The 18,137-nt window shown below is 39.7% G+C and overlaps 2 protein-coding genes across 8 annotated transcripts in view; one reads left to right on the plus strand and one right to left on the minus strand.

The window, feature by feature from the left end:
- The window catches only part of LOC140223884 (uncharacterized), a 526,084-nt gene that overhangs the window by 492,892 nt on the left and 15,055 nt on the right, over nucleotides 1-18,137 (plus strand). The gene's annotated exons all lie outside the window — the stretch shown is intronic.
- Nucleotides 1-18,137, minus strand: part of fra (neogenin protein frazzled) — a 184,712-nt gene that overhangs the window by 152,371 nt on the left and 14,204 nt on the right. For all 7 annotated transcript variants that reach the window (XM_072296338.1, XM_072296339.1, XM_072296334.1 and 4 more), the window contains exons 4-6: nucleotides 17,354-17,518; nucleotides 5,128-5,244; nucleotides 1,585-1,738 (exon numbers count right to left, since the gene is read on the minus strand). In XM_072296338.1, coding sequence (XP_072152439.1) covers nucleotides 1,585-1,738; nucleotides 5,128-5,244; nucleotides 17,354-17,518 — 436 coding nt within the window. The remainder of the gene's footprint in view (nucleotides 1-1,584; nucleotides 1,739-5,127; nucleotides 5,245-17,353; nucleotides 17,519-18,137) is intronic.

Genomic DNA, 18,137 nt, shown 5'->3' on the forward strand with positions numbered 1-18,137 from the left:
TGCGGCTTTTATAACAAGTTTCATCACAAAGCTACCAGCGATAAACTGGACATTGGCGATTTTTCCACAATTTGTGTGTAGAAGGTTCTAAAACACCGAAAATGCATATTTTAAAGCACTATTTACTAAAAAATTGAAGAAAAGTATGTTTAGAGGGACAAGTAATAAAAATAAACAAAAACAATAAAAAGAGCCTTTTTAAGCATCTCCTAACTCGCTGCCATCACTCTCTTCATTAGAGGAGTAATTGTTTTCCCCTGTGAGTGGCCGATTCGCCAAGTCATTGTGAAACTCTGAGAACTTTTCGGGTCTTCAGGTTTCTTATCCTGAGCTCTCAATTAGAAGATTAGAAGGTGGTATTTAATTTTATCATGATTTTAAATCAAACAATACACCGATTAAGAGGCATATAACAAAAGATGGACATTAGCGGTTTTCGTACGACACAATTTTATATTGGTCAACGTAACGAAGGAGTCAGATTCGATAGTCCTGAACTCAGACATATGTTGCACATGAACTATAAACAGGATGTCAGAAAAGTTCTCTCCCATTACTTTTATCTAATTGCGGTAAAGATTTAAAACTTGGGAAACGTTCCTAAGTCAAGGAGAGCTGCTTTTTGGCCGCCCTGATATTGTCAGAGGGTGCCCTTTTAGAGGACCCTTTCTTTTTTTCAAATGAAAGACCTCCCTTGTACTGCCTCATTTGAGATAGCATGAAAAAACAAGGTACACTGTACTATAGGTACGGACAAATGGAATTTTAGAAAGTCGTCAAAACATGTAGATTTGATAGCATCCAATGGTACGACTGCAATGCCATATTGAAAACTTATTTACTATCTGTTCTGAGAGTGGGTCTCGTCAATTTTGTGTTATTTTTTCGAGTTCATAGTTAAGTTTTTCGTTATTTTTAGTTCCATCAATTTTTTGACTTCATCTGATAGCTTATTGAAGCTACCAGATTTGCCAGAACCTCGTTTGAACTGCGCAGAAAGATGGTACAACTTGCTAAATCACTCCACGGCCTATATTTTTAGCGCTGCCACTTCGGCACCCCGTTTGCCCATACTAGTAATAGAGTGTACCTTGATAAAAAAGAGAGAAATTTTTGCTTCAACCAAAAGTCATCATCTAAAACCGTTTCAAAATGGCAGCCTGTTCAGGTTCAAAATGTCCAAATTAAACATTATATTTTTAAAAAAATAAAATCCGAAATAAATGGCGCGGCGCCCGAAAATAGTACCCTTTTTTTAACCTAGAAGACATATCTTTATCCTACCCTTCACAATAGAAGAACCTGTAGCTGAAACTTGAAATGTGACGGGAACTTTCTTTGTTAGTACTAGTTTTTAAAGAGATATCACCGTTTCAAAAAGGCCTACTTGCAGCAGCATAGCTTCCCTTCATTTTTGGATTAATGACATCCAAAAAATAAAGTGCACGTTCTAAATCCATTAAAATTCCCATATTCATTCAAAACTGATTGTTTTTTTCAAACATAAGCTATGGTTTGACTAATCGCTTGAAATTAATTCAATGCAGCCACTTGAGTAAGAGAAAAAGAAAAGAAAATCATTACGCCAAATCAATGGTAACACCATCTTTCAACCATGTGATGTGAGGTCTTGGAAAACCATTTGCAGCACATTCAAAAGTAACAGTATCCCCTTCAATCGCAGTGGAAGAACGAGGAGTGGCGATGAATACTGGAGCCATAAGTGAGCTCTCTGCATCTGAAGAAATTAAAAGGTACATTGGTGTAAAAATCGAGAAAAGTAAACAAGTGGAGGGTAAGATTCTGCGAAAAAATTTCTTTTTTTTTTCCTACTACGTTTTCTGACCACAGAATTTAATGGTTAATAATTTAGTCTTATCTCATTTATGAGCGTTTAAGAGAAGACAGAAGACAAAGTAATAATGAAAAGAGAATAATTTCACTTAAAGCAGAAATTACAAGGGGGTGGAAACAAATTAAAATCATTTTCAGCTTCAGTGGCAAAAAATAGGTGAGAGCTGTCCTAAAAGAAACCTGAGAAAACAAATGTTCTTAAAATTTTAGACGCAGATCAATCCGCTTTACTATGGTAGTTTATGGGCCAATTAAGGCATTGACAGGAAATAGTTTTGTAACCAGAACAACAGGGAATATTCTATGGTATACGATAGATACATTTATGTATTTTTTTGCTCCTGAATCTGAAAATGATCTTCATTTTTTCTTATTTTTCGAGTAAAGTAAATTTTCCCCATAAAAGTTTAATTTACAGGAAGAATTCTACTTCATCAGGCAAAACCAACTGGTCAAGAAAAACGGACATTGTTTTTCATTCCAGACCCGGAAATCTACCTAAGATTCATTGATAAATTTTTGGCAAATGAACCCAGGTTAATTATAAAATATTTTATGATTGAACACTGAACATGGCTCATGTTTTCTATGGCATGACACCATGGGGAAACTCACACGAAATCTTGGATGCAGAAATTTCCCGATCACGCAATCATGATTAAGAGGCAGCTTGAGTGAGCGATAGGAGAAGCTCCAAAAAAGAGGGGAGTTGGAGAATTCTTTGCTCCTTTTTCTACCAAGTAAGTTGGTTCTTAAGAGGGAAATTATTGAGCGCCTTGGTTTTTGGAAAGAAAACTAAAACGCACTGCTTTCTGTACTGGAAGCTCTTCTGGCAAGCTGCTATTGGAGAGGGGGTTTAAAAGCATTTAGCAAAACATCAAATTTTAGGAGAGGCAAATTCTGGAAATGGAAAGGCTAAAAACTTTCTGCACCTTTGCAGGGGACTAAGTCTATATTGTTGGTAGCCCTCCTAGCAATAGATACCTGATTGAGTCCTTCCAGGCGAAGGTGCTTTGGTCAATTGTGGATGCCGTATGGTTCGCAACTAACGAATCAATTAGGGAGGAGCTAGATATAGAATCCGTCCCTGATTACATTAGGAAAGCCTCATACAAATATTATAATGAGCTCGAAGTTCACTCTAATCCCTTAGCCAGGGAACTAACAGTAGGGGACCCTATAAGAAGGCTCAAGAGGGTTAAACCTCAGGACTTAGCCTTCGGTGTCTAAATTAAAACATCAATGTCCTCATATTTAAAACAAATAGATCTTTGCTAACCTAATTACTAGAATCGCTTTTGTTGACATGGAAAATGCATGAAAAACAAATTTAATTCGACTATAACTTCTCAATTTATTTTTATTTTATTTTTTTTTTCTCTCTCTCTTATCTTACTCACATAGTTTTAAGACGTTTGCATGTAGTCTGGGTGTTGTGCGTGAAAGGGTTATACAAGTTAAGGCTAAAAATGAAAATTAGACGTTAGTCAATTTATAAGTTATTATATTTGTAAAAAGAAGATAATTAACACTTTGTTAAAGGTGGTTGTATCATATTCTGAAAAATAAAAAAAAAAAAAAAAAAAAAAAAAAAAAAAAAAAAAGCCCTCCTGAATTTGACCCAAAAAAACTTTAAAGGGACTTCATTTCCCAGGAGCTCGATAGAACATTATGATTTTCAGCTAGAATGTTAGTGAAAATACTCTAATACAAGGCTCTGAAGGTTCCATCGACAGGTGATTGGATTTATTTTAATTTGTTCAGGCAAACTATGTGTGGATTAATCCAATTAATATACAACTTCATGCAAATACCAGATCTATTAAAACTGTAGAAAATTTTATTAAGAGCCAGCCATATGCAAAACGACATTTTACGCCCCCCCACTAAAACTTATTCAAACTTCGTCTATCAGTTACTAATACTGGAGCGCTTCTTTCCCCAAATTTTCAGACCCCCAAAAAAAATTTTTTTTTGGGGGGGGGGGGCGCTAGGGGGGGTGGAAGTCAAAACCTGTGAACCTCGGTATCTTTCGAACGGAACAAGATATTGAGGCCCGGTTTGCACGAAAAATCGTCTAAAATTGCATACTTTAAGATTCTAAACGTCAAAATCCCAAAATTACATTTTTACCTTAACTTATGTGCTTTTTTTCAGTTTTTGAGGAAAAACAAATTCTTTTAAACACATTTAACTGAAAGAGCACATTTTTGTATTTGCACCAAAACCAGTTTTTAAAATTGCTCGTCTTTTTCCGCATCCAACGAGTGGTCATGTAAGCTGGGGAACCGAACGGTTCCCGAGTTATGAGCAATTGAAGTTTCCGCTCAACGCGCGCCGACCAATTTTCGCGCGCCAAAAAGTCGTATTTGACTGTTAATAAATCAGATTGAATGTTCAAACCGAGCAAAATGCATTTTTAGGGACTCTTGAGGGTCGCTGAGTTCAGAAATTACAGATACTTCCAAAAAATTCACGTTTTTAAAATTACAGCTTCGTAGCGCTAATTTAGAGGCCCACTAAGCGCCGACCGGCCGCTCAGAGGTCCTGTAAAATAGCGCTACGGAGCTGTAATTTTAAAAACGTGAATTTTTTGGAAGTATCTGTAATTTCTGAACTCAGCGACCCTCAAGAGTCCCTAAAAATGCATTTTGCTCGGTTTGAACATTCAATCTGATTTATTAACAGTCAAATACGACTTTTTGGCGCGCGAAAATCGGTCGGCGCGCGTTGAGCGGAAACTTCAATCGCTCATAACTCGGGAACCGTTCGGTTCCCCAGCTTACATGACCACTCGTTGGATGCGGAAAAAGACGAGCAATTTTAAAAACTGGTTTTGGTGCAAAAACAAAAATGTGCTCTTTCAGTTAAATGTGTTTAAAAGAAATTGTTTTTCCTCAAAAACTGAAAAAAAGCACATAGGTCAAGTTAAAACTGTAATTTTGGGATTTTGACGTTTAAAATCTTAAAGTATGCAATTTTAGACGATTTTTCGTCCAAACCGGCCCTCAATATCTTGTTCCGTTCGGAAGATATCGAGGTTCACAGGTTTTGACTTCCACCCCCCCTAGCGCCCCCCCCCCCAAACTTTTTTGGGGGTCTGAAAATTTAGGGAAAGAAGCGCTCCAGTATTAGTAACTGATAGACGAAGCTTGAATAAGTTTTAGTGGGGGGGGGGGGGCAAAAATGTCGTTTATGCATACGGCTCTTTGATGAATAAGTAAGAAGTTATGTGAAAACGTGAAAGATGCAAATTTTAATGGAGAACATTACCATCTGCTGACTTTACAGAAAGTTCAACCCAAGCTACTTCATGACCAATAAAATTTGAGGCATTGCACTGATAACTTCCTGCGTCACTCATCTGAACATTTTCGATTTCAAGAGATCCTAGAGACACAAAGGAACAGGAGGATACTATTAAAATTTATCATTAACCTAATGATCCACAAGTTGATAGAGAAAAGGTCGTCCTCTGACTCCTGAGAACATCTTGAAACTCTGAAAAATACAATATACCCTCCCCGCGAGTTTACTCACGCTTGTGGGTCCCTAAAGACAACAAATTAAATTTTGGCCTCCGAGCTGCAGTCTTTACCTACCTGCTGGCGCCAGCTTGAGGAAAAATTGCTTTGGCTTAAAATTTTTTTAAATTAGCCAAAACAAGTAATACATTATTATATGCTTACGAACAAAAGATATGAATATTGAAGATTTCCTTACAGTTTGCTGAAAATTACTCCTTTGTTAGATACAACAAATCTGTTCTAACGATTAGTGTTCCTACAAAATGAAGAACATTCAAAACTTAGTACCCCATGGTGGTAGACATCTTCCTTTCCCTGCTTAACTGTCTGACCATAAGAAAACTCATCTGAGCTCCCTGTCCATTAGTCAAATGCCAGATTAAAGTCATTATTATTGCTTGAGTTTGTTATTCAACAGTCCAGTTGGGTTAGTGGTCGTATTCATAATCATTCCTTTAACAGCTCCTTTCCTCAGAGGGCTCCATAGGGTTTAAATATGATTCAAGGAGGATTAACAAAGGCCTTAAAATAGCATTATGAAAAAGACAATTCTGCCAACCTGGAGGAAAATTCAAAGGTATGATTTTGGAATGGATCCTTGCAAGGGAGTGCTGAGATTTGTCGATGCAAAAAGTATAAAATACACAAGAGAAAATTCCATGATTGTGACAAACTTTAAGGTAGGTACAAACCTATCTTAAAATGAGAAAAAAACTCCCAATATATTTTCATACCGATTCTGTATTTTTTGCAGAGATAAATCATTGTGCCTAATCCCTTTCAAGAATCCATTTCCAAAAATATGCTGCAAAGTGTAAACTTCCAGTAAATTGAGGTTTGCAAAAATTGTTCTTCTCATTATGCTAGATGGAGGATCTCTCATAGTCACAATGTAATTCACATGGAGCCTCCAGAAGGAACCGTTTAAGGAGCAACTGTGAATACCACCCTTATACTTTTCAAACCCAAAGTCTCCCCCTTGATTCCAAGAATCATGGGTTCCGGATAGCTTTTGTTGGGTACTTATTTCTAGTACGGTGGCTTATGACAAGTACGCTGCAAATCGTGATTCAGTTTTGCCACTTTTGGAGGTATAACTAGATGATATTTTAAGCGTTTTGAGTCAAAGAGGCATTTCCAAAATCGTGGCAGATCCAAGATGGCGGCCATTCAAAATGGCATCCGGATGCATACTTTGAGCCGCTATAGATCGAGATCCACTGAACCGATTTAATTTTTCTTTTTTTTGTTTGATAGATAATTGAAAGGTAAATATAACAAAATCACAAAATTTTTGATTTTGACATTATACAGGGTGTTTTTTTCATAGAAACCGGTTTTTGTGTACTGAAAAAAAAGCTTTTAACCCATATATCTTTTAAAATCGCATTATTAAGGTCACTTTAAATACTCACCAATTATAAGAGCGTCTTTTAAGCTTTCCAACGATATTACATGATGGGTCTATGATTTAAGATTTCCGCGCCACTGCGATCCGCGCGGCGGCGGCACAGCGCGGGCCTGCATAAATTAGTCCACAGGCATATGTTGAAAAGAAGCCTACCGTGGAATATTAAATAGAGTAGGTGTGGAAAATGGCCTAATCTCTTCTTTTCGATGTGTTGAAAAATAATTTTGATGTTGTCAAGCTCCATTTTGCATCCAACCCCTCCAATTCAACATGGCGGCCAAAATGGGGGCTCGGGGGTTGAAGATGTTGGAATTTGTTTTTGATGTCGTGTATGGGGTCCATCACTATGTAAATTTGGTCGTAGAATTCGAATTTGAGGTCCAAAATTGTCTCCGGCTCAAAGGGATTACCCAAAATCCAATATGGCCGCCTAAATTTCCACGATAGGGTCAAATCTCCGAGAGTTGCTTAAAAATGCCGAATAGGGTATCTTTCATAGGGTTTTCTGGGTCGTAGATTTCACTGATGAGGTCAGAATTTTACTGAAGGTTTATTGAAGCCCAAAAATTTCAATGTAGCGGCCAAATGGCTGCCGTTGCGGGGTGAAGTATTTTGATGAGGCTCGTATCGTCGAGTGAGGTGTCCCTGCATGGGTTTTTTGGGTCGTAAATTCCACAAATGAAGTCCAAATACCCAAACAGGCCCAAAAAAGTTCTCTAAGAACCAAAGTGGTGGCCAACATGGCTGCCGCTCAGACAGAGAGAACGGTAGAGAAGTTACCTTTCATACAATGATGAATTTTCGTATATGTTTTGTACTCCGCTGATTCTGTATGTAGTCCAGAATGTCAAGAAAATAAGTGAAGTGGATACGTATACCATGTAATTTGCAATGCTCGTGAGATTTCGCAACCCACACTTCCTTTTGGAGAAAATGTACGACTTTACTCATACTTAGAAAATTTTGCAGTAATGGACTTGGCAAAAAAGTAAAATGTTTGGGGGAAAATCCTGCGACTCAGCATAGAATTGTCTGTTCATTGATTGCAGGAATGCTGAACTCCCAAAGGTTACCAAGGGAGCTTTGGGATGACGAAAGCTGCACTCCTCGGGTCAGCTCTCTATTTGTCCTCATGGTCCTGGACTGTGTCCGGCCTAAAATAACCCAAGCAGAAAAAATTCTGACACGTGAGGTTTAGGACATCCTGTACATTTGACTGTTAAAGCCGGAAATGGTATCCATTTTCTCCTATCATGCTGCAATTTTCTAGAAAATCTTCATTTGATAGGGGAAAGTAGAGGATATCTTTACCCTGGTAAAAATTGGCTTTAGAATCTATGTTCCCAAATGCCATAGACCTACAGCCGGCTATAAGATTTCTCATAGCATCTATTGAAGGTTATACACAGTTTCTTACAGTATTTGATAGACGATGGCGATAAAGTTATTGTTAGGCAGTAAATTGTTTAGCACGGCTGTTTGATTTCCTTCGCTTTCTAAATCCAGCTACCTATACTAATTCTATCGCTTTTTGTAACCGAATGTAAGAATTTCTACGGAATTTTGAACATCGGGCTCCTGTTGCAAATTTCAGCAGGGTGTCCGGGTTCAGCCCTAAGATTCCTCGTAGAGTAACTATCTGAGATCCTTGCCTCATACTCAGCAATACGTCAATGTATTTGAGGAGCTTTCCAGAAAAAGGGCACATATAGCATAAAATGGCCTTTGAGAAAAATGCATTCGAAGTTTCCATCATTATAATTATGGCCACTGACTGTGACTTACGTTCGAAATCGGGAGTCCAAGCTCCGATGTTAGTTATCATCAGTGACCGGAAAGCAATGATAGAAACTTATTTTTTTTTTTTTTATTTAGATTTTTATTTTGTAAACTTCCAAAGGAATTATATACAATATCTTTACAATGTAATAAATCAGAATACAAGAGACAACAGAGTAGTTTCTTAATTCTTGAAAGAAAAGGAAACAGAGATGAGTATAAGTGGTGAAACTACCACTAAATAACCCTCCCCGCCCCTAACAAAAACTAACACACATATAAATGAGTATGAAAATCAGTGATACAAATGAAAATGAAAATTAATGTAAAGATGATGTAAGAAAAGAGGAGCATAGTATAATTAAAAATACAGATCAAATCGAGGAGTGGCCAGCTCCCATGGTTTGCATCTTTTAATCTTCTAATTTCTTTACTGTTATCTAGCAACGTAATTGCCTCCTCATTAGTGTGTCTATGTAGACGAGCCTCATAGCAAGAGGAAATTTTTGTGATAAAGTCTCCCACAGGCTCAATGCCGAGATCTCTGTGGATATCCCTGTTTCGTTCATATCTGTGTACCCCACAGATTCTACGAAGTATTTTATTTTGAAGTGTCTGGATCATCTTAATGTTCGTGGGAGCAGCCGTTCCCCATATCTGGCATCCATATGCCCAGACAGGCCTAATACGCTGCTTATAAATAAGCAACTTATTGCCAAGGGATAATGGAGAACGACCTACCACCAACCACTGAAGGCGACTAAATTTCCAGTTGCATTCCTGACGTTTTAGCTTAATGTGGTGTTTCCACTTCAATTTACAATCGAGATTAAGGCCCAGATATTTAGCAAAATTTGATATGGGGATGTGGACATCTCCATATTGTAAAAATAAGTTATTGTTTATTATTCGGTTTGAAAAGATCATTAAAACGAATTTAGAAGGATTCATAACTATGTCTTTCTCTTGATTTCAGTCATATACCGAAGTTAAATTTTCTTGGAGTATGTCTAGAGCTACTTCTTGGGATAAATTGGACGCCGCATACGCTGTATCGTCCGCGTATTTAGCTAACATGGAATCCCGTACTGCAGGGGGTATGTCTGAGGTAAGAAGAAGATACAGCAAGGGACCCAGTTATAGGGATGTCGATTTTTTTGAAAAAATCGATTACGCGAATCGATTCGATTTTTTTCGAAAGATCGATTAATCGATTTAAAATCGTACCTCAAAAATCGATTTTTAAAATCGAATCGAAAAATCGTTTTTTCCCGCGCACGAGCTAATTTCAGGCTTAGAAATTTTTAAAGAGAAAGAAAGTTCTACTAGTGGCGTTGATTAAATCGGTAGGTAGGATAAAATAAGTAGGTAGTGAAAGTGAAAGTTCAACTAGTTCAAGGAATGTTTGACGTTTGACCGTTTTGACGGTTAAGAAGTTTTGTTTACAGGATTCATTCAAATTTCAAAGAGGTTATGGTCGTTATGGTGCTTGAAGATCTGTTCAGCAATTGCAATTAAACCTAAAAGAATGTATTAGAAAGTTTACCAAACGCTAAATACCTTCCTTCTGGACCCGCGTTTGAACGTAAGTAGGTTTGATGTGACGTTAAAAGAGTAATTTAAACTTTAAACAGAGCGAAAAAGTCTGAACGATTTTTTCGATTTTTTTAAATAGAAAATCGATTGAATCGATAAATCGCCTCTCACAAAATCGATTCGTCAGAATCGAATCGAAAAAATCGACATCCCTAACCCAGTACCGAACCCTGGGGTACACCTGCTAAAATAGGGAGGCTGTCTGATAACGCCTCGCCTACCCGAACTTTGAACGTACGATTCTGCAAATATGATTTTAGCGATCTGGCATGGCAGGCAGGTAAAATCTTGCCAAGCCTGGAGATTAAAAGTTGATGTGAGACTTTGTCGAATGCTTGGGCAATGTCTAAAAGAATTGCCGCACTATATTCACCTTTTTCTAACGCTTTCTCGATAAAGTTCGTTAATCTATTTAACTGTTCAATCGTTGCATGCCCTTTTCTAAAACCAAATTGTTGGGGAGGTAAGATCTTTTTTGCATTAACGACTTTTAAAAGGCGATCGATGTAAAGTCGTTCGAACAATTTTCCAATGACTGCAAGCAGGGAAATGGGTCTATATGATGACGGTTGAGCATAAGGTTTACCCTTTTTATGGAAAAGGATTATAATTGACTCCTTAAATTGTTGCGGTATATGCTCCAGTCTGATTATTGCATTGAATATCTCTACTAATTTGTGAACTGCTTTGTCCGGCAATTTTTTAAGAAGAAGCCCTGTAACGAGATCCTCCCCTGGGGCTTGGAAACTTATGATGCATTTTTCTCTTACGCAATTTTTGGCAATGTGCCCTTTTTCCGGAAAGCTTCTCAATTGTTAAGTCCACGTTCCTGCTATTAGGTAAGTAGGATGAGGCGTGCAAAAAAACGAACTCTATCTGCATACGAAATTGCTACAAATCGTAAACTAGAATTAATTTTCCTTGTGTTCAGTAATTTGTTCGTGCCTAACACTGAGGCTGAATTTAATTTTTTCATCCTCACAAAATAATTGTAATAAATTTCGATCATATAGATTTAACAGCACCATGAATGCGTAAGGTGCTTGTCAAGAACAGTGTTGAAGTAAAGGAGGGGTTGCGATTTGGGCCAAAATCGGCCCCTCCGCGGAATTGGATGATTTTTCGATACTTGGCAGTTGACGGTGCATATATGATGGAAATAATCGAGTTTAGCCGATACTCACGTTTTTTGGCTGCGAAACAGGGGCCTAAACATGGCTCCGTGGCCGAAAATAGCTGAAATTTCGCGTTTTTCGCGGTTCTACCTCAGATTTCGACCTGGGCCCAAAGGCGACGGGTGATGAGCTTCGAATATGGTGTCTGGGACATGTAGATACGTAACATACTTGAATATGATCAACCGTCGCCTTTGGGCCCAACCTCAAAATCGAACTTTTCCAACTCTTTACCCCGAAATAGCTGAAAATCCATGTATTCCGCGGTTCTACCTCAAATTTCGACCTGGGCCCAAAGGCGACGGTTGATGAGCTTCGAATATGGTGTTTGGGACACCCAGACACGTATCATACTTGAATATGATCAACCGTCGCCTTTGGGCCCAACTTCAAAATCGAACTTTTCCAACTTTCCAACAAAGCAAACTTCTCTGACTTCCTGAGGCCATGATAAGCACTGTGGAGTTACATTTGGTGAAAACTGCATTCACTCAAAAAGAACCTATCGTGAAGTTCCCATAATCAGATATCTCTCACCTGAGATAGTCATCAAATACAAACCTGTATGCTGTTTAATTACAGTGAGCTTTTCATAAAGGTAACATTATCAAGCACTGGAGAGCTCAAGCAAGCGATCAAGGAATCTGGAGCTGACAAGTAAACCTATACGTGCAATAGTAAAAAACTCAGTTTTCACAGTCATTCAAGTGACTTGTGACGGACAATATAGCAAGAAGATATGAATCCATTCTCTGTATATGAAGGCAAGTTCTGGGTTCGGTCCAGAACCTGAATAGAACGTTGCACAAACAGTACTTTTCAACTATTTCGAACTAAAAAGTCGGAAAAGTTCGATTTTGAAGTTGGGCCCAAAGGCGACAGTTGATCATATTCAAGTATGTTACGTATCTACGCGTCCCAGACACCATATTCGAAGCTCATTACCTGTCGCCTTTGGGCCAAGGTCGAAATATGAGGTAGAACCGCGGAAAACATGCATTTTCAGCTATTTCGGGCTAAAAAGTTGGAAAAGTTCGATTTTGAGGTTGGGCCCAAAGGCGACAGTTGATCATATTCAAGTATGTTACGTATCTACATGTCCCAGACACCATATTCGAAGCTCATCAACCGTCGCCTTTGGGCCCAGGACTAAATTTGAGGTAGAACCGCGGAATACGAGGGGCGTTCAATAAGTAAGTATCCCCCCCTCTCTAAAATCCATTAAAATGGACCAATTTTAAAAAAACTTGGGCTCAAAATCTTCCTTAGGATATTTTGAGTCCAACAAAACAAACCGCAACAAAATCGGACCATGTGCGGCCGAACGCGAGCCGTTTGAACGCGCCGAGGTGCTCGACGCTCCCGCCGAATCCGCGGGGATTTAAAGTTCGCGACAGGAGAAGAGCTTCTCTGCCAAAGCCTCAGTCGTTCATCACTGACGAAAAATCAAAAAAGTTCTTGTAGAATAAGGGGCTTACCTCACTTCTCCACATAACCAGCTCGATCCAAGCAGGTCTGATACTGAGACTAAGAGAACAGCTTTTGGATGCCACGCGCGTGGAAGTCTTTCAGCTGACCGGGGATGAAAGAGTGGATGGCTTGTTTCACCTCTTCCACTGATTCAAAATTAACTCCCCATGCAGAGTTCAGATTTCAGATACGATAGTAAATGGCAAACCAGACGACCATTTATTCCCGTTTCTGAAATCTGAACTCTGCATGAGGAGTTAATTTTGAATCAGTGGAAGAGGTGAAACAAGCCGTCCACTCTTTCATCCCCGGTCAGCTGAAAGACTTCCCCGCGCGTGGCATCCAAAAGCTGTTCTCTTAGTCTCAGTATCAGACCTGCTTGGATCGAGCTGGTTATGTGGAGAAGTGAGGTAAGCCCCTTATTCTACAAGAACTTTTTTGATTTTTCGTCAGTGATGAACGACTGAGGCTTTGGCAGAGAAGCTCTTCTCCTGTCGCGGACTTCAAATCCCCGCGGATTCGGCGGGAGCGTCGAGCACCTCGGCGCGTTCAAACGGCTCGCGTTCGGCCGCACATGGTCCGATTTTGTTGCGGTTTGTTTTGTTGGACTCAAAATATCCTAAGGAAGATTTTGAGCCCAAGTTTTTTAAAATTGGTCCATTTTAATGGATTTTAGAGAGGGGGGATACTTACTTATTGAACGCCCCTCGTACATGGATTTCCAGCTATTTCGGGGTAAAGAGTTGGAGAAGTTCGATTTTGAGGTTGGGCCCAAAGGCGACGGTTGATCATATTCAAGTATGTTACGTATCTACATGTCCCAGACACCATATTCGAAGCTCATCACCCGTCGCCTATGGGCCCGGGACAAAATCTGAGGTAGAACCGCGAAAAACGCGAAATTTCAGCTATTTTCGGCCACGGAGCCATGTTTAGGCCCCTGTTTCGCAGCCAGCCAAAAATCGTGAGTATCGGCTAAACTCGATTATTTCCATCATATATGCACCGTCAACTGCCAAATATATAAAAATCATCCAATTCCGCGGAGGGGCCGATTTCGGCCCAAATCGCAACCCCTCCTTTCTTGGTAGACTCAGATATTCTAATCAATCAAAAGTACACATAATTTGTCCTACCGGACGTATACAAAATATTCACCCTACTTTTCAGATGGAAAACGAACGAATAAGAATTGTATTCAGAATAGTGTATTTTGTCCTTTCGTCGAGAAAAATATCTTCGTGGGAAAAATCAGGAAATACGCTCTTGAGCATGTCCTAGATGTACTACAGACCACTACAGCTACCACTCCGATGTACTAGGGGACTACATCCGGAATCAGCAGAGTACAAAACATATACGAAAATTCATCATTGTATGAAAGGTAACTTCTCTACCGTTCTCTCTGTCTGAGCGGCAGCCATGTTGGCCACCACTTTGGTTCTTAGAGAACTTTTTTGGGCCTGTTTGGGTATTTGGACCTCATTTGTGGAATTTACGACCCAAAAAACCCATGCTGGGACACCTCACTCGACGATAAGAGCCTCATCAAAATACTTCACCCCGCAACGGCAGCCATTTGGCCGCTACATTGAAATTTTTGGGCTTCAATAAACCTTCAGTAAAATTCTGACCTCATCAGTGAAATCTACGACCCAGAAAACCCTATGAAAGATACCCTACTCGGCATTTTTACGCAACTCTCGGAGATTTGACCCTATCGTGGAAATTTAGGCGGCCATATTGGATTTTGGGTAATCCCTTTGAGCCGGAGACAATTTAGGACCTCAAATTCGAATTCTACGACCAAATTTACATAGTGATGGACCCCATACACGACATCAAAAACAAATTCCAACATCTTCAACCCCCGAGCCCCCATTTTGGCCGCCATGTTGAATTGGAGGGGTTGGATGCAAAATGGAGCTTGACAACATCAAAATTATTTTTCAACACATCGAAAAGAAGAGATTAGGCCATTTTCCACACCTACTCTATTTAATATTCCACGGTAGGCTTCTTTTCAACATATGCCTGTGGACTAATTTATGCAGGCCCGCGCTGTGCCGCCGCCGCGCGGATCGCAGTGGCGCGGAAATCTTAAATCATAGACCCATCATGTAATATCGTTGAAAAGCTTAAAAGACGCTCTTATAATTGGTGAGTATTTAAAGTGACCTTAATAATGCGATTTTAAAAGATATATGGGTTAAAAGCTTTTTTTTCAGTACACAAAAACCGGTTTCTATGAAAAAAACACCCTGTATAATGTCAAAATCAAAAATTTTGTGATTTTGTTATATTTACCTTTCAATGGGCCTATTGCAAACTTTTGCTAGAGCAGAATGAGGAGTTGTTTCCTATAGATAATGCCTCAAAAATCACGATGAGCGCATCGGCAAAGTCTGAAATGCACTTATAAATTCACAATCTGCGTAAGAAATTTGCGTTATTTTGAGCTTCCTGCTCCAAAAACGATACTACTGCACAGGTGAACATTTTGTTAGAGGAGTCGCTCCATCGTCGGCAATATTCATCATGGCCGACGCTTGCGCAGTTCCTCGCGTAATTCGAGGAGAGTTCAAGGTCAATTAAGGCGGGCGAGGAAAATATGAACGTAAACACGCCGATTGTTATCTGGTTTAATCCTGTTCAGGTGTTATCTCGTCCCATCACACGTGTTTTGGCGGACTGGCGTCGGCCATGATGAGTATTGCCACCAATGGAACGACTCCTGCAACAAAATGTTCACCTGTACCGTAGTATCGTTTTTGAAGCGGGAAGCTCAAAAAACCGCAAATTTCTTACGCAGATTGTGAAATTATGAGTGCATTTCAGACTTTGCCGATGCGCTCATCGTGATTTTTGAGGCATTATCTGTAAGAAACAACTCTTAGTTTTGCTCTAGCAAAAGTTTGCAACAGGCCCATTATCTATCAAACAAAAAAAAGAAAAATTAAATCGGTTCAGTGGATCTCGATCTACAGGGTTATCCAAAAGTCACTGACCACCCCTGTAACTTTTTTCCAAATTGAGATAGAAGTTTGAAACTTTGGGAATGTTCCTCGGTCTAAAGTAGCAACTTTTTGGTCCCCCCAAAATTTTGGAGGGCGGCCCCCCTTAAGGGGGGCGGGGGCTAACTTTTTTTTTTCAAATGGCAACCCCCCCTTTGTGATACCTCATTCGAAAGATAATAAAAAAAGAAAATTTTTGGCGCAAACCGCAGGTCAAAATGTTCATTTTTGACAAAATGGCGGCCGGTCAAAGTTCAAAATGGCGGAAATTTGGCATCTCCGTTGTTTATTGACGGATTGGTGTGAAACTCGGAATTCTGGGGTTTTTTGAGATAAGAAAAACGATTCTGGCATCGGTTTTCCAGAAAAGTCAGTCTTTTGCAAAATGGCGGCGGTCAAAATGGCGGCCTAGAGCGGGAAGTGGATATTTAGGCTGCATATCATTGGATCTGCATGAAACTTGGTATCCGGGGGTATTTCGGCACGAGAAGAACGAATCTTTCATTGGATATCTGAAATTTTGACAAATTCCAAAATGGCGGCGGAAAAATTGCGGGAAATCAGTTTTACGGCCCTTTACCGATGGATTAGCATGAAATTATTTGATATTTCAAGAATCTAATGAAAGATTCTTTTTAATCCAGCCAAAAACCGCCAGGATATCGAATTTCATGCAAATCCATCGGTAAAGAGCCGTAAAACTGATTTCCCGCAATTTTTCCGCCGCCATTTTGGAATTTGTCAAAATTTCAGATATCCAATGAAAGATTCGTTCTTCTCGTGCCGAAATACCCCCGGATACCAAGTTTCATGCAAATCCAACGATATGCAGCCTAAATATCCACTTCCCGCTCTAGGCCGCCATTTTGACCGCCGCCATTTTGCAAAAGACTGACTTTTCTGGAAAACCGATGCCAGAATCGTTTTTCTTATCTCAAAAAACCCCAGAATTCCGAGTTTCACACCAATCCGTCAATAAACAACGGAGATGCCAAATTTCCGCCATTTTGAACTTTGACCGGCCGCCATTTTGTCAAAAATGAACATTTTGACCTGCGGTTTGCGCCAAAAATTTTCTTTTTTTATTATCTTTCGAATGAGGTATCACAAAGGGGGGGTTGCCATTTGAAAAAAAAAAGTTAGCCCCCGCCCCCCTTAAGGGGGGCCGCCCCCCAAAATTTTGGGGGGACCAAAAAGTTGCTACTTTAGACCGAGGAACATTCCCAAAGTTTCAAACTTCTATCTCAATTTGGAAAAAAGTTACAGGGGTGGTCAGTGACTTTTGGATAACCCTGTATAGCGGCTCAAAGTATGCGTCCGGATGCCATTTTGAATGGCCGCCATCTTGGATCTGCCACGATTTTGGAAATGCCTCTTTGACTCAAAACGCTTAAAATATCATCTAGCTATACCTCCCAAAGTGGCAAAACTGAATCACAATTTGCAGCATTTGGCTCTTTTTTGGCGCTAAGCCACCGTACTATTCGGCATAAACTACATTTATTCTACATGATTACTGAACCTTACCTGATGGCAAAATAGTCATTCGGAGAGGGTCAAGATCCAAAGGATATTGGTTTTTGAGCCACAAAATTTGTGCTTTAGGACGAGCATCAATGAAACAACTTAGAAAGGCTGTTTCTCCCGCATAAACTTGAAGGTTTCTACGCCCTTCTTTCAAAGGATGAAAACCTGTTAATAAAATAAAATAATATAAATAAAAGAAGATGTGTTATATGATACAAGTTATAAAAGAGAGAGAGTTATAAATGCGTATCTGCAATTGAGGCAATGCATGAAAAAAGGATACTTTTTTTGGATGTGTCCTTTTTGCATAAATCTGGTCTATGCACCCCTCATACCTTCCACTGACAACATACCGGATATGAACTCGACAAATCCTAACTGAGTGCAAGATCAATTATTTTGTGGGACAACATTGTGACATATTGGGTGAGGTTTTTGGGTTTTTGATAATGAAGAATTGCAAGGGCTTAATTGACACATATTTATTCACTATTTCATTTGTGGTCTACACACACACACACACACCCTCACCCTCACCCTCACCCTCACTCACACACACACACACACACACACACACACACACACACACCCTCACACACACACACACACACACACACACACACACACACACACACATATTTCTAAGCTCTAAGAGTGAGCTATGAGGTGACACGGGTCTGAGCCGTGGTTGTGAACGCGTCCGGGGCGTGTTGGAGATACGGATCTGAGCCGTGATGGTTACGGGCCTGAGCCGTGATATTTACGGGTCTAGCCGATGACTGGG

Source organism: Bemisia tabaci, chromosome 2 (genome assembly GCF_918797505.1).
Source record: "Bemisia tabaci chromosome 2, PGI_BMITA_v3".
Lineage (NCBI taxonomy): Eukaryota > Metazoa > Arthropoda > Insecta > Hemiptera > Aleyrodidae > Bemisia > Bemisia tabaci.